This window comes from Microcaecilia unicolor, chromosome 1, assembly GCF_901765095.1.
Source record: "Microcaecilia unicolor chromosome 1, aMicUni1.1, whole genome shotgun sequence".
Classification (NCBI taxonomy): Eukaryota; Metazoa; Chordata; class Amphibia; order Gymnophiona; family Siphonopidae; genus Microcaecilia; species Microcaecilia unicolor.
Window position 1 is genome coordinate 631328244 of NC_044031.1, and position 23166 is coordinate 631351409.

Genomic DNA, 23166 nt, shown 5'->3' on the forward strand with positions numbered 1-23166 from the left:
TGCTAAGGATCCTCTATGCTTATCCCAGACTTTACTCCTCACTACCCCCACAGCTAAGGATCCTCTGTCCTTATCCCGGGTTTCACCTCTCACTCCCTCACAGCTAAAGATCACCTGTGCTTATCACTGTTTTTACCCCCTTAAAGGTGAAGTTCGTCTGTGCTTATCCCAGGCCTTACCCCTCACTCTTCCCAGAGCTAAGGATTCTCTGTGCTTATCACAGGCTTTATCCCTCATTCCCCCATATATAAAAATACTCTGTGCTAATCCCAACATTTACCCCTCACTCTCCAATAGCTAAGGATCCTCTGTGCTTATTCCCAGCCTTTATATCTCACTGTTCTACAGCTAAGGATCCTCTGTGCTTATCCCAGGCTTTGCACCTCGCCCCCCCCCCCCCCCCAGCTAAGGATCCTCTGAGTTTATCCCAGGCTTTAACCCTCACTCCCCCACAACTAAGGATCCTCTGTGCTTAACCCAAATGTTACCTCTTACAGCTAAGGCTCCTTTTTGCTTATCCCAGGCTTTATCCCTGACTCCCCCCACACCTAAGGATCCTCTGTGCTTATCCTAGGCTTTATCCCTCATTCCCCCCACAGCTGAGGATCCTCTGTACTTATCCCAGGCTTTACCCTTCTCTCCCCCCACACCTAAGGATCTTCTATGCTTATTCCAGATGTTACCCCTCACTCTTCCACAACTAAGGATCCTCTGTGCTTATCCCAGCCTTTACCCCTCACCTTACAGCTAAACGTCCTTCTGAACCCTCAAATGTACTGTTAGATTCAAACCAGTGAATTGATACGGTTTATACATACCTCTAATTTCCTGGCATGTTTCTCCTGCAGAGACCTTGCTCAGATACGTTGTCTTTTTCAGACCTCCTCTCTGTTCCCCAGAAGGTACAAGAGAAGAGGGGAGAGATTTTCAATGTGAGCTTACACCTTTTCTAGAAGCTCAAGGCAAGTTTTATTCATGTGCATTAGGTATTTTCCTGTCCCTGGAGGATTACAATCTAAGTTTGGACAGCTGTGAAGAATCTGGCCTGGTTCAGAAGTTGATAGGGTGTCTCCTCTGAGGTGCAGAAGCAGCTCTGGGGCCTTTGCTGGCTTTAGAGTTGAAGGGATTGACTCTTCTAAAGATACACCCTCAGCCCTGCTTGTTGTGGGTGCAGTAGCCATTTTTCCTCTGGCCAGGGATTGCCCTGGTTTCTGGTTAGATAAACAGGTGCTGTGCGTACATATTTCTCCCTGTGCTGTAATCCTTGTGTGCTGTTTGCAGTTCAATAGTAACTTTTTCTGCTTCTTTTTCAGGAGGTGAAGCTGTATAAGAATGCCCGCGATCGTGAAAAGTGAGTCTTTGGGCTTTATCTTTTTCTGCTGATACTGGAGAGAGCCTGCTGGGCTTGAACACTGAAGAGAGTCAATGTCATCCCATATTTCACATTCCACATTTCATTTTTATTTCGTTTACCACAAATTAAGTTGTGGTTAAGTGGGTTACAATAAAATAAATTATGCATATGGGGTAGAAGCGGGAAGGACATGAGAGGAACCTAAATTACAATTGATTGCTATAAGGGAGAGTGGGGTGGGAGCTAAGATACGATATGAGGGGAGGGCGCTAAAAGAACACAGTACACCATGGGAGCTGCAGTGAGTCTACAGCATTCAGATAATGGGAGCAGTATGACTGTCTAGGATGGGTGGGATAAAAACAAGTTTTAAGCAGAGTTGTGAACTTCATGAGCGATGGTTCTGAGCGTATTTCTAGGGGAGGGGAGTTCCATAGGGTGGGGAGCTTTAACTCTGAAGCAGGAAGCTAAGACCCGTAACAATCAAATACCTGTGTGCACTGAATGACATGCTTGCTGCATGGCAAACCCATTTGTACAGCTCTCATGCACAACTCTTGATTATGTGTGTTAAAATTCTTATAAAGATACCACAAGAAGATTTTGGGTGTTCATGTGTCTTTAAGCTTCAGGTTATTCCTGGATTAATGTGTGAAGATGGTGGTAGAGATAAAATGAACAGACTCAATACTTGTGTATGGTTATCTGTCAGTGACAAGGTAAGAAGGTGTACTAGAGTTGATGTGGGGATGTTTACTAGGGTGTGATGAGGTAAGAAGATGTAGTAGAGTTGGGGTGAATGTGTTGCAAGTGAGATGGATTAGGGTGTCGAGAAATCTTTGCTGGACTGGATGTCTGGCGGATTGCTAGCGTCCAGGATTTTAAAATGATTGTGACATACTGTGATTGTTTGCTCATCATTGGGGAAGTTTTGGTATACTGTGACTGGATGGTGGGTATAAGGATTTAGTATAAAGTGACTTACATTGGTGGGTGTCCAAGATTTTGGCATATCAAGTCAAGTGGGTGAACGTGTGCCATGGTGCATTGGGTTCAGATGGTGGGCTTGTGCTGTCATGTGGGCATGGTCTGAACTGCTTTTTTATGCAACTTGCCACTTAGGAACTCACACAGGTCTGCACGATCGTACTTAAACCTCCATTACCCAGTATATTCTGGACTTAAATACAAAAGAATCTACGCATCAACTTTCTCCTACACTAGTGCCCATCTCTGGAATGATCTACTTAAGATAGTGAAATTTACCACTGATCATCCTACCTTCAAAAAGCGCCTCAAGACCTTTCTATTTGGCAAAGCGTACACACCACTACCGTCTGGCACCTCTACTTTCTGAACTGTCTTCCCTGTTGTCATATTACCACCTCTGCATCTTCTTTTTTTCTTCATCTCGCTTCTGTCCTTCCCATTATACTTCTAGAACATTTACTATTTGACCTTGCCTGCTGTATGTTTATGTAGATTGTTGTAAGCCACATTGGGCCTACCCTTGGGTGGGAAATTGTGGGATATAAGTGCTGTAAATAAATAAATTAATTAATTCTGTTCCTCTTTGTAGATTTGATAATATGGCTGAACTTTTTGCTGTGGTGAAGACCTTGCAGGCTTTGGAAAAAGCTTATATCAAAGACTGTGTTTCTCCAAGCGAGTAAGTGATGTATGTCCTTACAGAACTATTGTAAGATATTTAGGGGTATAGTTATCAACATGGGCCAGTGTTAAGATGTGCTATTTTAGCACAGGTCCCATTGTATGCAGTGAGACCTAGTTACTAATAACTGGAGTTAACAGTAAAACAACAGATTGATAACTGCGTCACTTAGAAGGCAGTAGGTGCCCAATTTCCAGGACAAGAACCATATCCAGTTCCCAAGGGGAGGGATTGTCCTGGTCAGGAACAGTATTCAGCCCCTCTCTCCCCCAGAAAAGCGATTCCATGAAATAAGAGGGTGATTCCCAAGGCCAGGAATAGATTTGTCCTGAGGATGAAGGCTTAAAACGTATTCTTGCCAATGATATAAGTGCAGTGCATTGGTATCCTGGAGAGAGTACAGCAAAGGGATGCTGACATTCTGAAGAAATCATTTTTTGCTGTAATCACAGGGATGAGGCTATGTGTGTTTTACTTTGTAATTCTGTTCTGGTACTGCAGGTACACAGCCGCCTGCTCCCGATTACTGGTGCAATATAAAGCTGCCTTCAAACAGGTGCAGGGTGCGGAGGTGGGATCTATTGATGACTTCTGCAGGAAATACAGGGTGAGTCTTGCTGTTGGAACAGGAGAAACTCCAGTGAGTAGGTCTGCATGGACATTTCTGGTAGCCATCCGAGTTGGAGTCACTCCTGTCAGAGTTCCTGGAACTCAGTAAAATATGTGCCTGATTTGGGGCAAATCCTGTGCTACTGCATGGAGCTTCAATTTACATGGCTTTTCCTTCTGAACTACTCTTTGCTAGAGCAAGTAACTTCTCCTCCCAAGAGGGGACAGTAGAAGACTTGCTCAGCTTCCATTCCATTTTGTTTTGTACCTTCATCTTTTTGTTTCGACTCTTGCTTTTCCCCTCCGCTCTTAACCTTTCTCCAACAGCCTGTCTTCCTTGGAGGCCAACTGTACTAGCAGCTCTTGTTTCCCAGCCTGGAACTAGCTGCCACTCCTGCCTCTACTCCTCCCCACCCTTGGCCTGATGGTGGCTCATACCCAGCCCAAACCAGAGTCCGGTTTCAAACTAAGGCAGCTTTCATGTGCCAAATTTTAGGTTTATTTGTGACTTGATGCTTGGGTTTTGCAATCTCTGATCCTAAATAGGATAGAAGAAGCTTATACAGTTGTTTAAAAATGCTTTGTAAAGATCAAGCATTAGATGAAAAAGAATAAAATTCCTTGGATTGGAAGGTGCAGAATTAAGAGACCACTTATAAATGCAATGTTGGGCATTGTTACTATTCCATTATCCTCTTCTGTTCGGAGTCTATGGGTTAATCCTAAATCCAAATTAAATAATAATAACCCTAATAAATTGTTGACTATTGAGTTATTCTTGGTGGGTCAGGTGATAACGTAAATGTTTATGGAAATTGAAAATCTAATCTAGGGTCCCCACAGCAGATTACCAAAAGGTTACATGCAGGATACAAACAATCTATAAGAGGCTAAAAATAAATGATTTTTAAAATATGCTAAATAAAAAGGTCTTTAAGGAGTGTCAGAAAATTAGATTAGGCTTCAAAAGTCTTAACTTCCTAGGTAAGGCGTTTCAAATTGCCACTGCCTGATAACTAACAGAACCTTCAAGTACTTTTTTAAAACATACTTTTTCACAGAAGGGAAAAGTAAGGTAGGGACAAAGTTCGAACGTGACATTGTAGAATTGGTTTCAAAAATGAATTGAACATTCTGGACCAAAGTCCTCCAAAACTTATAGATAATGCAAGCCAATGTGAATTCCATTCTTGCAAAAATTATCAAATTTATGACAATGAAAGATCATTTTTGCTGCTACATTCTGCAAGGTTTGTAATGTCAATCTGAGAGAGAGAACCAGGGCTTGAACCAAAAGAGAGAAAGGACCTTCAAAAAAGCAACATATTGACCGTAACTGGTGAAGTTTGAAAAATACTTTATTTTTTTTTCTTTTTAAGTATAATATATCTGAGTTTGCAGAGTAAGCTGTGAATCAAGTATAAATCCCAGAACTTTGGTAGTTCAGTCAGCCTGGCGAGTAGTGGTGTATAATGCAAGCAGTTATTGTCCCAAAGGTAATCTGTTCATTGTTTATCCACTATTCCTTCTGACAGCTTTGCCAACACAGGTACACTTGCAGTGGGGTGAAAGCTAGCTGGTTCACTTAAATCTAGACCTCCGATACTACCTAAAACTGTGGAGTACTGCTCAATATTTAACAACTTATTAATAAAAGAAGTAAGCCACTCAATTACTTGTCAGCGAGGATTAAGATAGGAAGTGCAGCTATCTACAGGACAAGATGAAGTAGATAGATTTTGCAGCAAAGGTGACACTTGTCTCCATTATGGAAAGATCTGCACTGGCTACAAGTATCATTTCACATCTCCTAAGTTAAAAAGCATACAAGCTTTTCCCATTATAGATGAAAAGGATTATTCTGCCACATTTTCTGGTTAATATATTGGAGTGGGAAAATATTGTGTACCTTTTCAAAAGGTGAGTAATTAAATATTAAAATCTGAATATTGGGAAATTAAGTTCAAGGTGATCTACATTCTGTTAGTAGGTATTTTGCTGTCCCCCAAGGGTTTAAAACATAGATTTGCTTTCTCCTCATGATCCGAGCTCAGATAGGAGTAACATTCATACATGAAATCTCTCCAACTTGCCTGTGGTTCATGTCTCCCTACAGCTGGACTGCCCATTAGCCATGGAGAGGATTAAGGAGGATCGGCCCATCACCATCAAGGACGACAAGGGGAACCTCAACCGCTGCATCGCAGACATTGTCTCTGTAAGTGGCCATTAACATGAGCATCCTTGGCTGTCAGTGACGTGTTTACCTGGAAGTCATCCTTGGGATAAGTAATATGGCTCACACACAGCAGGGGTATAGCCACCGGGGGAGAGGGGGGTCTGCCCCCCCTTTTTTTTTTGGCTCAGGCCTCTTCCAGAATTGTGACACCAGATGCCTGGCTGGCGAGGATGCTCAAGCCCCACCAGCCAAAGAGATTCTCTGCCCAAGCTCCTGTCTGGTGCCTGAGCAGCAGGAAGTCGATGGGGTGCTCCAGCCACTGATGCTGGCATTTCTGTGCATGCTCATTTCAAGCATTAAACTGAATATGCATGGAAGTGCCAGTGTCAGAGGGCAGAGCACCCTGCTGACTTTCATGTTGCTCAAACAGCACGAACGGAGGCTCCGTTAAGAATCCCTTCAGCTGGTAGGGCTTGAGCATCCCTGCCAACAAAGGTATGATTTGGTGGGGCAGCATTGGTGGAGGGGGGTAGAACTGGGAGGAAATGTTTGGCCTCCCCAAAAATCAAGATCTGGCAACGCCCCTGGCATACAGGTGAATGAAAGGACACAATGCATGCATATTGAGGGTAACTTTCAAAACTGTATGGGCAGATATGAAGTCTGCAGGTACAAAGGGAAAGTATGTATATGCTTTCCCTTTATTTTATTTTAGTTATTTAAAATCTTTTAAAACACCTCACAACAAAACGTTCTGCAGAGATTGCACCTGTTTTCTGAGGGTACTTTTTACAGCTAAAACAAAGTGCATGGTTTTGAAAATGCAAAACATATGTTGTAGCAGCCATTGTCCTGAACCTGTCTCCAGGAATGCCTCCATTAAGATGAAGGTCCAAGTGCATGCATTATGGTCCAGCATATGGACTTGTCCTTGCATATAGGGTGGGTAGATTCAAAGAACATTTAGACCAGCAAATAGCTTTTGAAAATTACTCTTATTACCTGCTGTGTGATTGGCTGCTGAGGATTTAGCCCTTATTGATATGGAGTGGAGGAGTAGTTTAATGGTTAGTGCAGTGAGCTGACATCCTTGGGAACTGGGTTTGATTCCCACTTCAGCTCCTTGTGACCCTAGACAAGTCACTTAACCCTCCATTACTCCAGGTACCAAAAAAAAAAAAAAAACACACCTTAGATTGTGAGCCTACCAGGGACAGAGAAAGTACTGCATATAACATGTACTGCGCTGTGTAAGTCTAGGAGTGCTATAAGTATCAGTGTGCGTGCCAGGTCCAAACACTGTAAAATGCCTTTCTGTAAAGTTTTTTTGTACTGCGGGCTGCATGGTGTAGTGAGGCATCCGTGTTGACTCATTTGCTTTCTTTCAGCTCTTTATCACAGTGATGGACAAGCTACGTCTGGAGATTCGTGCCATGGATGAGGTCAGAAAGACTCCTAAGACATTCCTTTACGTGTCTAACCATATTTCATGTAGTGCTACCAAAACATGGTTCTAGTTAAGAGAAAGATCTTGTTTCAGTTTCGATTGTTGCTGTATTCTCTCCTGGTGCTAAATAATTGAACAAAGGTATTTTGGAATCTTCTCCTTTTTTATTTGCTTAATGAACGGATTAATCCAGTAGATGGGAAAAATCTATAAATTGCATCATGAGTTAAACTTGAGGATTGATTGGATGGTTTTCCTCTGATTCATGGCTGTCGGTTTTTGAGGACAGTATCTCATGTTACCAGAAGCCAAGCCTGGAGCGTAGCATGCTGTCTGAGCAAATGCCATGATTTTGTGAAATGAAGTGATCTGCAAAAATTAGAATAATAGTCTAATATTTGGCAGTTAAAGTTTAAAGCAAAGAAGGGTAGAGTGATGATGCACATGGGGAGTAGAAATTCTAAGGAGCTGTGTGTCCTAGGAGGTGAGAGGCTGATATGTACAGACAGGGATCTTGGGGTGATAGTGACTGAAGGTGACAAAATAGTGTGACAAGGCGGTGGTCATAGTCAGAAGAATGCTAGACTGCATAGAGAGAGGTATAAACCAGCAGAAGAAAGGAGGTGTTGATGCCCCTGTACAAGTTGTTGGTGAGGTCCCACCTGGAGTATTGTGTTTTTTGGAGGCCGTGTCTTGCTAAGGACATAAAAAGACTTGAAGCAGTTCAGATGAAAATGGTATGGGGGGTTGTGCCAAAAGACCTAGGAGAACAGACTGGAAGACCTGACTGTGTATACCCTAGAGGAAGGAAGGACTTGGGAGTTATGATGCAGATGCTTAAATACTTGCAAGGTGTTAATATACAAACAGATCTTTTCTAGAGACGGGGAAATGGTAAAACTAGAGGACATGAATTAAGGTTGTGAGGTGGTAGACTTGGGAGTATCGTCAGGAAGTACTTTTTCACAGAGCGGGTGGTGGATGCCGGGAATGCCCTCCTGAGGGAGGTAGTGGAGATAAAAACAGTGATGGAATTGAAAAAGGAATGGGATGAACACAGAGGATCCTCTAATTAGAAAGAGGATGGTATATAAAATTAAAAAATCGTAAATGACTGCATGCATATTGATGTGTTGAATGGGCTTAGAGAGCGACTCTGGCTGTGAGGAACTCCAGTGCTTGGCAGACTTCTACAGTCTGTGTCACGTATATGGCAAGACAGATTTCTTTTTACTATCACTCCCATTATTATTAAACATGTACAATTTTGCATACGCACTGGCCCAGGCTAAGGAGGATCTGCATCTGCTGTACTCAGGCCCATGCCTTAAAAAGGAAGTCTGCCACTGCATTTGCACAGAAAAGGAATTGGATCCTCTGCTTTTCAAGTCCTGGCCAGAAGAACCGCTTCCACTCTGGTGGGCTCCAGTGAAGAGCTGCTTGTACTGCAGTGTGACTAGCCCAGGAGGAGGTGCATGTGCTGTTATCTAGAATGGCAGACCTGAATGAAAATTTGCTTCTGTTACTGAGAGACGCTATCATTGGTCTGGGCTGCACGGGAAGACTATTGCTGTCACCACTGCCAGGGGGGAGAAAGAGAAGGCAAAAAGTTAAAAAGAAAATATATTGAAGTCAAATGACATTATAAACAGGGCTGTGGAGTTGCTACACCAAACCTTTTACTCCAACTCTATTTTTCTATTGTCCAACTCTGACTCCTACCGATATTAAGCTTTACATTTTTTGTTCTCAATCTAAAGTATTGGTAAATATAATGTATATATTATATATAAATGCATATATATATTACATATAGTAAGTTTTTATTTTGAAGCTGAAGTTTGAGTTGGTACATTTTTATCAACTCTGACTCTACAACCCTGATTATAAGAATCGGTAAAATAATACTAAATATAGGGGAAAAGTACTAAAATAGAATAAAATGCAAAAGAGAAAAGTTATACAAGGTAAAGTGGAGCCAGGGTGGGAAGGTTTCCCACATCTTGAGTTTGGTAATCAAAGAGCTGTTGTGCTAATTGATGTCAAAACAGTGAAGATACTACAAGATGAGATGTACAAAAACAGGAGCTGTGGCCATAATAACAAGTGGCTGCATCTTTTATGGAGTAGTTTTAAGGATATGTGGGTTATATACATATAAATAAAATACAAGATAGAAAAGAGGCATGGGATTATAAAAGTAACAAAGATTTCTTCCATTGTGTGGAAATGTTTAGGTACTTCTGGTCAAACTGTGCTTCAGTGAGTTCCTAAGTGAGTAATAGAAGCTGGAACAACCTCAGCCTTTGCATTATTCTACCCCCCAACACCAAAGACTTTAGTTTCCTGGAAGCTGTTCAGCAGATCATAGGAATAACTAACTTTCAGTAGCTCCTCATCCTTGACCTGCAGCTTTTCCTCTTGCTGTGTCGCCTGTAGTAAAAGCTTTACCTTTGTGAAAAGTGTCCACCAATGCTAGTGACATAGTTTGAGATATGCTGCACAATTCCGCTGCAACACTGCAGTGTTCTCAGCTCCAAAGGGAGGATCTTTCACACGACAGCTGCATTGTCAACTCTCACAGAGAGGGAAGTTGAAGAGATTATCCACCAGGATTGCCAGGCTCTGCATGGTCTGTGGAATACCTTTCAAACTACCTGATGCCAGAACCCATGCACTCTTAAGAGCCATACCCAGAGCCCTAAAGTACAAAGCCCTTAAATCCATTCTGTTTTGATGTTTTCATCGAATGGACCACCATAAGCAGCACTTTTATCAAGGAACAGGTAAATGTACATCCGTAAACACAAGCAGAAATAAGTCTATCTGGTTGCCAAAATCTGCTTATCCTGTTGAAGATATGAAAGGTAATTCTAGAATCTGGGCATCCGCCTTTACATGCATAATTGTGTAAAATACTAGTATTTACACGTCCATGTACACTTACTCGCATGAGTTCTATTCTGCAAATACCCGATTCACTTACAGTGAGAATTTCTGCAAGGGGCTCCCAGTTACACATGTAACTTACAGTTGGACGTGGCACTCAGCTGTGGGCACCTAAATGTTGGGTTACATCAGTGTTTTATCATGGAATCTGGACACCCAGGTTCCCTTATAAAATACCCTCCTACCTCATTCTCAGGGTGCCTAAATAGAGGAGCCCAGTTGGAGAATTGTCCCATAATCCATACTTGTGTACATGGTAGCACAGCACCATTTAACCTAACTACTGGACTCATTAATTTAACTAACAGTTTTGTAATACAGAATACCTTTATTTTCTGTGGTATAAGTTAAGCTACTTCATCCTAGAGACGGAAGTAAGAGCCTGGTGGTTAGAGCAGTGGGCTGAGAATCAGGGAATCCAGGGTTGAAATGCCATGGTGGTTCCTTGTGATCTTGGGCAAATCACTTAACCCTCTGGTAGAAAATTAGATTATAAGCCCTCTGGGGGCAGGAAAATACCTACTGTTCCTGTATATAACTTGCCTTGAACTAGCACTGAAAAGGCTTGAGTTAAAGCCCTTACCCTGGCAGTGAAAAGCAGAGGCAGGAGCTGCGCATTACGCCAAAGAAAATTAGAAGGGTTCAGATAAAAGCAGAGTCTGAGAATGTGAGAAAAGGAAATGTGTTTTCCCTTTAGTAGTATCTGTGAGGAGCACTTGCTCCCCCTAGTGCTATATATTCTCTATTTAACAGAGCAATGCAAAGATTCACAAACCTGCTGTATGGTGGTCTCCAATAGCGAGCTGCCCGGGAATGGGGTTAGCGGGGATTCCACAGAGATGGACCGGGGTGTGTGGGGTTCCAGCGGAAGTGTAGGCCTACCCTCCCTGAACATATCTCAATGTACCCTGCTGGTCTAGTGGCCTCTTCGGGGCAGGAAAGATCCCCCCTCTTTCCTGCCTGCTACCATCGCTTCATCAAAATGGCCGCTGAGACTTCCACGGAAGTCTTGCAAGGTCACTGCTTGAAGTCTTGGCAGCCATTTTAAAGAAGCGACGGTAACAATTGGATCAGCTCCAGCAGGAAAGAATGGGGATCTTTTCTACCCCTAAGAGGCCATTAGATCCACCAGGGTGCATTGAGGTATGGTTGGAGAGGGCACCCAGACTCAGTGCTGGAGGGGAGGGGAGGTGGATGAATGGATGGACTCATGGGAGGGAGGGGGGTGGATGGAATGTGGGTGCAGGAGGGGGGCTGGAAAAAGATTGGCGAGGGGGAAAGGGGGAAATAGAGCATATGGGGAAGAGGTTAAGGCGATATGCTGCTCATGAATGTTTGCTTTTTTGAAAATGTACATCTTTTTAAATTTTGTACTCTGTTAAATACAAAATTTTTAAAAAGTACATTTTCATTGCTTTCAGAATCTGGCTTTCTTTGGAATTGTGTGTGTGGTGGGGGGGGGGGGGGGGGGGGGGGGGGGAAACAAGCTGACTGTGCGGTGATAGGCGGGGCTAGGTGGGCCAGGGGTAGGGATGGCGATTACTTGTGGTAGGGACAGGTTAGATTTCTGTCCCAGTCAACTCTTTAGTCTCCAAGTGTCAGGGGACTGGATCTGAATTGCTGTACAATGCCACTGTGGTCTATATACATTCATGTGATGAACGGGCATTCGCTGCTGCCATTGTCAGTGTAGTATTTGTGGTTTGTTGGGTCTTCATTCACAGATCCAACCAGATCTGCGAGAGCTGATGGAGACCATGAACCGGATGAGCCATCTGCCTCCAGACTTTGAGGGTAGAGAGAAGGTCAACTTGTGGTGAGTGGTGTCACTGCTGGCGATCACTTTGTTGTACAGAAAGGAGAGGAATGGTGTAAGGAAACAAGTTCCACACTGCATCTGTCTCATTCTCCGAGGACAAGCAGGCTGCTTGTTCTCACGACTGGGTGACGTCCGCGGCAGCCCCCACCAACCGGAAATAAGCTTCGCGGGACGGTCGGCACGCAGGGCACGCCCACCGCGCATGCGCGGCCGTCTTCCCGCCCGTGCGCGACCGCTCCCGCCAGTTACTTTTTTTCCGCGACTGAGAGAGTTGTGTTTTCCCCTCTCTCTCGTTTCAGCCGCCGGATTTTTTCGACCGCGTTTACGCGGATCGTCGCTTTTGGCCTGTTCGGCCTCTTCTTCTTCTTCTTTCTCTTTTATTAAAAAAAAAAAAAGAATTTTGCGCGTGTGGAGCACGCGCTCCTTCTTTTCCCTCGCTTTCTAGCGGGGACGCCTCGTTGCGGCCTAGTGGCCGCTCGGTCGGTTACAATTTTCGTGGTGTGATTTTAGCCACCATTGCCGACTTTGACTTCGCCGACGCGATTTTTCCGTCGATGTCCTCGAAGGTCCCGAGTGGATTTAAAAAGTGTGGTCGCTGCGGCCGGCCGATCTCGCAGACCGACACCCACGCTTGGTGCCTCCAGTGCCTCGGGCCGGAGCACAATCTCAAGTCGTGCGTTTTGTGTCTCGGTCTCCGGAAACGGACTCAGGTTGCGAGGCAAGTTCTGCGGGACCGTCTTTTTGGAACTTGCGCCGGCCCCTCGACGTCGACCTCGACGGCATCGGTATCGAGACCGGTTCTTCGGTACCGGTATCGATGCCCGAGACATCGGCACCGATGGCAGCGACCCCAGGAGAACAGGTCCCGTCGGCCCGCCGGTCCGCCGGCGAGAGTGGGGTAGAGAGACCGCGTGGGCAGTCGGCCCCGGTCACTCCCTCAACTCGTGAGCCACGGGACCGAACCCTGTCGGACCCGGTACCCCGCGACCGAGGGGGATCGACCTCCTCCTCCTCCATGCCCTCCGGCACCGGTGACGTGCACCGGAAAAAAGACAAGAAGCGCCGTCACCGGGAGCCCTCGGTGCACCCTGAAGAGGAGTCGACGCCGAAGCGTCATCGCAGAGAGGAGAGATCTCCGTCGGTGGTGGAGGTACCGACACGTCGGGGTTCCGGCACCTCGGTGCCGTCTCCTGGCCCCCAGCAGCTTCCGGCACCGACACCCTTACTGGCCCCACCGCTTTTCCCGGCAGCGGGCCTGGACGAGTGCCTCAGAGCCATCCTTCCGGGGATCCTGGAAGGGCTGATGCGCCAGGCTGTGCCGGCGCCGGGGGTGCTTGCGCCCTCGGCGCCGATGACTGTGGCGCCGGCGAGCTCTAGCCCGGCGCCGGGGCAGTCGACACCGCCGCCGCTTGCGGTGCCGGTCTCGACAGCCACGCAGGTGGAGTCCCCGTCGACGTCGATGGAGGGAGCTCCGTCCCCGCCGGCGCGGGAGTCCACCGCTCGACGACACCGAGACCTCGGTGCCTCGACGTCGAGCCGGGCCCGGTACCGGACGCAGCTACATGAGCTAATGTCCGATACCGAGGATGAGGACTCGTGGGGGGAAGAGGAGGACCCGAGATATTTCTCCTCAGAGGAGTCTACGGGCCTTCCCTCGGACCCCACGCCGTCACCGGAGAGGAAGCTCTCACCTCCTGAGAGTCTCTCCTTTGCCTCCTTTGTGCGGGATATGTCTATAAGCATTCCCTTTCCCGTGGTCTCTGTGGAAGAGCCGAGGGCCGAGATGCTCGAGGTCCTCGACTATCCATCACCACCTAGAGAGTCCTCCACGGTACCGCTGCACAATGTCCTGAAGGAGACGCTGCTCCGGAACTGGGTGCGACCACTAACTAATCCCACCATTCCCAAGAAAGCAGAGTCCCAGTACATGATCCACTCTGACCCAGAGCTCATGCGGCCCCAGTTGCCCCATGACTCAGCGGTCGTGGATTCTGCTCTCAAGAGGGCACGGAGTTCGAGGGATACCGCCTCGGCGCCCCCGGGGCGGGAGTCTCGCACTCTGGACTCATTTGGGAGGAAGGCCTACCAATCCTCCATGCTCGTGACCCGCATCCAATCTTACCTGCTCTATATGAGCATCCACATGCGGACCAATGTGCAACAGCTGGCGGACCTGGTCGATAAGCTCCCGCCGGAGCAGTCCAGGCCTTATCAGGAGGTGGTCAGGCAGCTGAAGGCGTGCAGAAAGTTCCTGTCCAGGGGGATTTTTGACACCTGTGACGTGGCATCTCGTGCTGCGGCCCAAGGTATAGTGATGCGCAGGCTCTCATGGCTGCGTGCCTCTGACCTGGACAACCGCACCCAGCAGAGACTGGCTGACGTCCCTTGCCGGGGGGATAACATTTTCGGTGAGAAGGTCGAGCAGATGGTGGACCAACTGCATCAGCGGGAAACCGCTCTCGACAAGCTCTCCCACCGGGCGCCTTCAGCACCCGCCCCCACGGGTGGGCGTTTTTCCCGGGCACGGCAGGCTGCACCCTATTCTTTTGCGAAGCGTAGGTACAACCAGCCGGCCCGAAGGCCTCGTCAGGCACAGGGACAGCCCCAGCGCGCTCGTTCTCGTCAACAGCGTGCGCCTAAGCAGCCCCCTGCGCCTCCACAGCAAAAGCCGGGGACGGGCTTTTGACTGGATCCACGGGAACATAGCCGCCCTACAAGTGTCCGTACCGGACGATCTGCCGGTCGGAGGGAGGTTAAAATTTTTTCACCAAAGGTGGCCTCTCATAACCTCCGACCAGTGGGTTCTCCAAATAGTGCGGTGCGGATACGCCCTGAATTTGGCCTCCCTGCCTCCAAATTGTCCTCCGGGAGCTCAGTCTTTCAGCTCCCATCACAAGCAGGTACTTGCAGAGGAACTCTCCGCCCTTCTCAGCGCCAATGCGGTCGAGCCCGTACCACCCGGGCAGGAAGGGCAGGGATTCTATTCCAGGTACTTCCTTGTGGAAAAGAAAACAGGGGGGATGCGTCCCATCCTAGACCTGAGAGGCCTGAACAAATTCCTGGTCAAAGAAAAGTTCAGGATGCTTTCCTTGGGCACCCTTCTGCCAATGATTCAGAAAAACGATTGGCTATGTTCCCTGGATTTAAAGGACGCATATACTCACATACCGATACTGCCAGCTCACAGACAGTATCTCAGATTCCGTCTGGGCGCACGCCACTTTCAGTATTGTGTGCTGCCCTTTGGGCTCGCCTCTGCCCCACGAGTGTTTACCAAGTGCCTCGTGGTGGTAGCGGCCTATCTACGCAAGCTGGGAGTGCACGTGTTCCCATATCTCGACGATTGGCTGGTCAAGAACACCTCGGAGGCAGGAGCCCTCCGGTCCATGCAGTGCACTATCCAACTTCTGGAGCTGCTGGGGTTTGTGATAAATTACCCAAAGTCCCATCTCCAGCCAACTCAGTCTCTGGAATTCATAGGAGCGCTGCTGAATTCCCAGACAGCTCAGGCCTACCTTCCCGAAGCGAGGGCCACCAATCTCTTGACCCTGGCTTCGCAGACCAGAGCGTCTCAGCAGATCACAGCTCGGCAGATGTTGAGACTTCTGGGTCATATGGCCTCCACAGTTCATGTGACTCCCATGGCTCGTCTTCACATGAGATCTGCTCAATGGACCCTAGCTTCCCAGTGGTTCCAGGCCACCGGGAATCTAGAAGATGTCATCCGCCTCCCCACCAGTTGCCGCACTTCACTGCTCTGGTGGACCATCCGGACCAATTTGACCCTGGGACGCCCATTCCAAATTCCGCAGCCCACGAAAGTGCTGACGACGGATGCATCTCGCCTGGGGTGGGGAGCCCATGTCGATGGGCTCCACACTCAGGGTCTGTGGTCCCTCCAGGAAAAGGATCTGCAGATCAACCTCCTGGAGCTCCGAGCGATCTGGAACGCACTGAAGGCTTTCAGAGATCGGCTGTCCTGTCAAATTATCCAAATTCGGACAGACAATCAGGTTGCAATGTATTACGTCAACAAGCAGGGGGGCACCGGATCTCGCCCCCTGTGCCAGGAGGCCGTCGGGATGTGGCGTTGGGCGTGTCGGTTCGGCATGCTCCTCCAAGCCACGTACCTGGCAGGCGTAAACAACAGTCTGGCCGACAGACTGAGCAGAGTCATGCAACCGCACGAGTGGTCGCTCCATGCCAGAGTGGTACGCAAGATCTTCCGAGCGTGGGGCACCCCCTCGGTGGACCTTTTCGCCTCTCAGACCAACCACAAGCTGCCTCTGTTCTGTTCCAGACTTCAGGCACACGGCAGGCTAGCGTCGGATGCCTTTCTCCTCCATTGGGGGACCGGCCTCCTGTATGCTTATCCTCCCATACCTTTGGTGGGGAAGACCTTACTGAAGCTCAAGCAAGACCGCGGCACCATGATTCTGATCGCGCCCTTTTGGCCCCGTCAGATCTGGTTCCCTCTTCTTCTGGAGTTGTCCTCCGAAAAACCGTGGAGATTGGAGTGTTTTCCGACTCTCATTTCGCAGAACGACGGAGCGTTGCTGCACCCCAACCTTCAGTCTCTGGCTCTCACGGCCTGGATGTTGAGGGCGTAGACTTCACTGCGTTGGGTCTGTCTGAGGGTGTCTCCCGGGTCTTGCTTGCCTCTAGGAAGGATTCCACTAAAAAGAGTTACTTTTTCAAGTGGAGGAGGTTTGTCGTGTGGTGTGAGAGCATGGCCCTAGAACCTCGTTCTTGCCCTGCACAGAACCTGCTTGAATACCTTCTGCACTTATCAGAGTCTGGCCTCAAGACCAACTCAGTAAGGAATCACCTTAGTGCGATTAGTGCTTACCATTATCGTGTGGAAGGCAAAGCCATCTCTGGAGAGCCTTTAGTCGTTCGATTCATGAGAGGCTTGCTTTTGTCAAAGCCCCCTATCAAGCCTCCTGCTGTGTCATGGGATCTCAACGTCGTCCTCACCCAGCTGATGAAACCTCCTTTTGAGCCACTGAATACCTGCCATCTGAAGTACTTGACCTGGAAGGTCATTTTCTTGGTGGCAGTTACTTCAGCTCGTAGGGTCAGTGAGCTTCAAGCCCTAGTAGCTCATGCTCCATATACCAAATTTCATCACAACAGAGTAGTGCTCCGCACCCACCCAAAGTTCCTGCCGAAGGTGGTGTCGGAGTTCCATCTTAACCAGTCAATTGTCTTGCCAACATTCTTCCCCAGGCCGCATACCCGCCCTGCTGAACGTCAGTTGCACACATTGGACTGCAAGAGAGCATTGGCCTTCTACTTGGAGCGGACACAGCCCAATAGACAGTCCGCCCAATTGTTTATTTCTTTCGACCCTAACAGGCTAGGGGTCGCTGTCGGGAAACGCACCATCTCCAATTGGCTAGCAGATTGCATTTCCTTCACTTACGCCCAGGCTGGGCTGACTCTTGAGGGTCATGTCACGGCTCATAGTGTCAGAGCCATGGCAGCGTCAGTGGCCCACTTGAAGTCAGCCACTATTGAAGAGATTTGCAAGGCTGCGACGTGGTCATCTGTCCACACATTCACATCACATTACTGCCTCCAGCAGGATACCCGACGCGACAGTCGGTTCGGGCAGTCGGTGCTGCAGAATCTGTTTGGGGTGTAAATCCAACTCCACCCTCCAGGACCCGAATTTATTCTGGTCAGGCTGCACTCTCAGTTAGTTGTTCTTCGTAGGTCAATTTCTGTTGTACCCTCGCCGTTGCGAGGTTCAATTGACCTGGGTTCTTGTTTTGAGTGAGCCTGAGAGCTAGGGATACCCCAGTCGTGAGAACAAGCAGCCTGCTTGTCCTCGGAGAAAGGGTATGATACATACCTGTAGCAGTTGTTCTCCGAGGACAGCAGGCTGATTGTTCTCACCTTCCCTCCCTCCTCCCCTTTGGAGTTGTGTGTTTCATATTTTTTGCTAGTCATTCAACTGGCGGGAGCGGTCGCGCACGGGCGGGAAGACGGCCGCGCATGCGCGGTGGGCGTGCCCTGCGTGCCGACCGTCCCGCGAAGCTTATTTCCGGTTGGTGGGGGCTGCCGCGGACGTCACCCAGTCGTGAGAACAATCAGCCTGCTGTCCTCGGAGAACAACTGCTACAGGTATGTATCATACCCTTTCTCTGGGGCTTTTTTGTTTTGTACCAGAGTCCACCAAATAATGCAAGTTATTACTGAATAATGAAATGTATGATATACATAAAAACAAAATGAGATAGTAATTGAAAGAAATTATTTCCCTACACACCTCTAGCAAGTCTCTTCATAAAATGTGTAAATTGCTTCTCTATAAAAACATAAAATATATTTAAAAACAGACAGTAAACAAATGTAGAAATAAGTATTGCTTTGTAAACCATTAATATCCAGCTTGTGTGTGTGTCTGTCTGTCTGAGTAACTTTCTCACACTCAGGAGCTAGTGTAGAGCAGAAGTTCAGCAACATGTCTGTCTGTCGCTTACACTGTAGGGCTGTTGTATAGTAGTGTGTATTTCTGTCTCATACTCTTGGGCTGGTGTATAGCAGAAGTCCACTACTACTACTACTTATCATTTCTATAGCGCTACTAGACATACCCAGTGCTGTACACTTGAACGTGAAGAGACAGTCCCTGCTCGACAGAGCTTACAATCTAATTAGGACAAACAAGAGATAAGGGAATATTAAAGTGAGGATGATAAAATAAGGGTTCTGAACCAGTGAACAAGGGTTAGGAGTTAAAAGCAGCATCAAAAAGGTGGGCTTTTAGCTTAGATTTGAAGACGGTCAGAGATGGAGCTTGACGTACCGGCTCAGGGAGTCTATTCCAGGCATATGGTGTAGCAAGATAAAAGGAACGGAGTCTGGAGTTAGCAGTGGAGGAGAAGGGTGCAGATAAGAGAGATTTACCCAGTGAACGGAGTTCCCGGAGAGGAATGTAGGGAGAGATGAGAGTGGAGAGGTACTGAGGAGCTGCAGAGTGAATGCACTTATAGGTCAATAAGAGGAGTTTGAACTGTATGCGGAAACGGATAGGAAGCCAGTGAAGTGACTTGAGGAGAGGGCTAATATGAGCATAACGACCCTGGCATGTCTGTCTTTTTGTCCCCCTATGATTTGTGACTGCAAGTTACAGAACCTTAGTATAATGTCTTGTTAAAAATTATATATCTCACACTATCTGGGTGGGTTTACAAAAAACATGCACAATAATTAAACAATACAAAAATTCCAAAACAAACCATTCCAATTTCCTACTTACATATAAAAATATTAACTATAATAACCAGGGCTAGATCAGATTTATTCTTAAGCTAATAGGCCAGACTGATTTCATACACATTAGACTACACTACGATAAGCTTCTTCCAATAGTACTGTCTTGAACTCCTTGAGAGAAAGGAGTAACCTTATGACAAAAGCTGGTAGCTCATGCCAAAGCTTGGGACCCATCACTCTAAACATAGATCTCCTATGCACAGCCATTCTAATTAGATGAAAAGAGGGTACCTCTGGTAAGTCCCGGTTACACCACCAAAGAACTCTGCTAGGCTGATAAAGACGCAAGAGTAGGTGAAATCAATTTATGAAGCGCCTTAAAAACTAAACATTACTGTTTGCTCAATTAGTAACCAATGGAAACTTTTTAAAATAGGTGTAATGAGTGTACTTAGGCACACCAGCCAGAACTCCGGCGGTCACATTTTGTGCCTATTGCAAAGCTTTAAGGCAATTATTTGTAAGACCCAGCAACAAACTGTAGACATAATCAAAATAAGGAAAAATCAGACTTTGTACCACCATCCTAAAATTAAAAGGTCTTAAAGCTTGTAAGACAACTGAGATTTTTTTTTTTTACTTAGAAAAAAATCAAACTAGTTAATTTGGTGACTTGATATTTCATACTTAGTCCAGTATCAAGAACATAAGAGTAGCCATACTGGGTCAGACCAGTGGTTTCCAACACTGACCAATCCAGGGCACAGATACCTGCCAGAAACCCAATTAGCATTCCATGCTACAAATTCTAGGACAAGTGGTGGCTTCCCCCATGGCCACCTCTAAATTACACAGTTTATGAGCAATCTGTTTTTATATCATCCAAGCATAGTCAGATAACAAAATCTGAGTTTTTAACATGTTGAGCTTCAAATGATTCCCCCTCAGCTACTTATTAATCATATTCAAATATAAGTGTAGATTCTCAAATGTTGCAGTAACTGAATTCTGTATTCACTCTGCTCTCTCTCCGATTTGTTATTGCAGGTTACAGAAGCTCAGTAACATGTCTGCCTCAGATGAGCTGGATGATTCACAGGTCCGACAGATGCTTTTTGATCTGGAGTCTGCATACAATGCCTTCAACCGTTTTCTTCACTCCTGAATACTGACCAGCCTGGCCTATGCTTCCCTCCATGAACTTGTTGACACTCACTGGAAAATGCCATCCATGTAGAAATCAGCCACATCCATCTTTATAAAGAGCACCTTCCTGCCTTCCATTTTAATCCACTAGTACTGTGGCCAACTTAGCATTACAGACATGGTGATGAAGGTAATGGCAGTGGAAACTGTGGCACCTGTGTTCCTCAAGCAATTGGATAGGATGCTAGGAATTGGCCCCCAGGGTTATGACTGATTGTGGGTCTAGAAGCAAGCTGCATCGCGCAGCCAATCCATGAGTGCGGATGTGGGGTATCATCCTGGGTGTTTGGCTTTACAATGGAGATCAATAAAAGCCCCACTAAATTTTCTCTTTTATTAGTGTAACATTTGTAAACCTCTGCTGTGACCTAAATTTGAGGATGGCAGACCAGTTATCTAAAGGGGAAGCAACCCTATTAAAAGCAGTCATGGCAGGTGTCAGTCGGAAACCATTTACCTGATGTGTAAAGAACAAGGGGAAGGGAGGAGAATGCAGAGTATGAGGTGTGTGAGTTGCAGGGCAAGTATGTTTGTGTGGGAGAGTATGAATGAGGTGGTAGCATCAGTGAGAATTGGGGGGTGGGGGGGAGTGTTGAGTTATGGCTAGACAGCACCATGTATGTGAATCTTGATGGATAAGCAGTGACAGAAGTGCCACATTTCACTGACACCTTAGTCTCTGATTTTTGCAGCCAGAATACAAAGTTTGGTTCTAATGCTCAAGCTTTGTATTATTTGTTATTTATCAAAATGAGAATGAGGTGAGGACTAGGCAGGATTTGGTACAAACAGATCTGCTATACCAGTGATGAATGAAATGTGTCTTCTGTAACATTTGCTGTTTTATTTAATTATAACTTGTACTCCTTTTACATCAGTAATAAAAAGCACTTATGTTATTATAACAGCAGTTTTGAAACATCAGGGTCATGGGGTTAGAAATAGAGGGATAGGACCACCCTGCATCTCTATTATGATCTATAAGTAGAGTTAGGGAATGTTCACAGGGCTGCTCTCTCCTCGGCCGTGGACCTTGTTAGACTGGAAATCCAAGACAGACTAGGTGTTTGCCTAGAGCAGCAGCCCTACAGCAAAGTGAAAAAAGTCCTTTTACTCTCCCCCCCCCCCCCCCCCTTGATGTCAACAAAGCCTTTGACACAGTTCCCCCCAACTTACAAATAAACCCCTTAAAGCAGGGATGGGAAACCTCAGTCCTCAAGGGCTGCAACTCAACTGGGTTTTCAGGATTTCCCCAATGAATATGTATGAGATCTGTTTGCATACAGTGGAGGAGCAGCCTACAGTGGCCTGAGAACCAGGTTTGATTCCCACTTACAGCTCCTTGTGACTCTGGGCAAGTCAAGTAAACATCCATTGTCCCAGGCACAGAATAAGTACCTATATGTAAACCATTTTGACTATAATAACCAAAAGATGGTATATCAAATCCCATCATCTTTCCCTTTCAAAAATATATAAATGGATAGAGTTGGTCCAAAGAATAAATACTAAACTGGTCAGTGGTCTTCATCATACAGCATATGGGGACAGATTTAAATATACTATGTATACTTTAGAACATGGGTTCTCAAACCAGGCCTCAAGACACACCTAGCCACTCAGGTGCATGAGAGATATTTTAATGCCCTATCACCAGTGTATGCAAACTTCTCATGTATATTCATTGTGGATATCTTAAAAGCCTAGGTGTATCCCATGAACTGCATTGAGAACCCCTGCTTTAAAAGAAATGTGGGACAGGTAATGTTACAAAGTTAGTTCTAGATGGGTATTATAAGTATTCAGGAGTTAGGCCTCCAGTTGAAAGGAAGCACTGGAATAGCTCTGATATGTATTCAAAAATGTCTCTTCCAGTTCAACCCAATATGCTAACCTCTTTATGGCTGAACTGGAAGAGACATTTTTGAATACATATCAGACTAAACCCCTAAAATACTACTGCTATATCAATGACATTTTTATAATTTGGACTGAGGGGGCAGAAACTCAATTTTACAATTCTTTCAATACATACCATCCTAAAATCAAATTAAAAATGGACTACTCCCCAGAAAAAGTCCATTTTTGGACACCACAGTTTCAATCAGCAATGGCTATATTACTACTACTACTAATCATTTCTATTGTGCTACTAGATGTACACAGCACTGTACACTTAAGAGACAGTCCCTGCTCGACAGAGCTTACAATCTAATTAGGACAGACAAACAAGAGATAAGGGAATATTAAAGTGAGGATGATAAAATAAGGGTCATGGTCTTCCTTTGGTGTTTCTGGGACATAGACCGTAGAAGTTCCCCCAGCTGTGCCCTGAAACCTACAGACAAATGCAGTTACCTCCACAACTCCAGGTTTCACCCTTCACATACAAAGAAATCTATTATTCACAGCCACGGCACAAGATACCACCATAACGGCTCTGACCCAGGGGACAGAGAGAAACACCTCAAAATCCTGACTGAATCCTTAAAACACAAAGGCTACAACCTCACAATAATCTTCAAAAATGTTGTCCTCCCTTAAACACCCAGGAAAAATCTGCTACAGTACAAGGAAAAGAAAGCCTGAGACAATGACATACAACCCAGAGCTAGAAAAATCATAAAAGATCTACAGCCACTACTCCAGGAGGATGAACTACTGAAAGATATTCCCATCCCAACCAGTGCTGACCTTCCAACAGCCA

At 46.4% G+C, this 23166-nt stretch overlaps 1 protein-coding gene across 3 annotated transcripts in view; it reads left to right on the forward strand.

Annotated features, from left to right (window-relative positions):
* Positions 1–21364, forward strand: part of VPS28 (VPS28 subunit of ESCRT-I) — a 40970-nt gene extending 19606 nt beyond the window's left edge. For all 3 annotated transcript variants that reach the window (XM_030220949.1, XM_030220959.1, XM_030220967.1), the window contains exons 4-10: positions 1314–1351; positions 2934–3023; positions 3528–3633; positions 5752–5853; positions 7203–7256; positions 11935–12026; positions 20301–21364. In XM_030220949.1, the coding sequence (XP_030076809.1) occupies positions 1314–1351; positions 2934–3023; positions 3528–3633; positions 5752–5853; positions 7203–7256; positions 11935–12026; positions 20301–20418 (600 nt within the window). In that variant the 3' untranslated portion in view covers positions 20419–21364. The remainder of the gene's footprint in view (positions 1–1313; positions 1352–2933; positions 3024–3527; positions 3634–5751; positions 5854–7202; positions 7257–11934; positions 12027–20300) is intronic.
* Positions 21365–23166: the final 1802 nt, after the last annotated feature.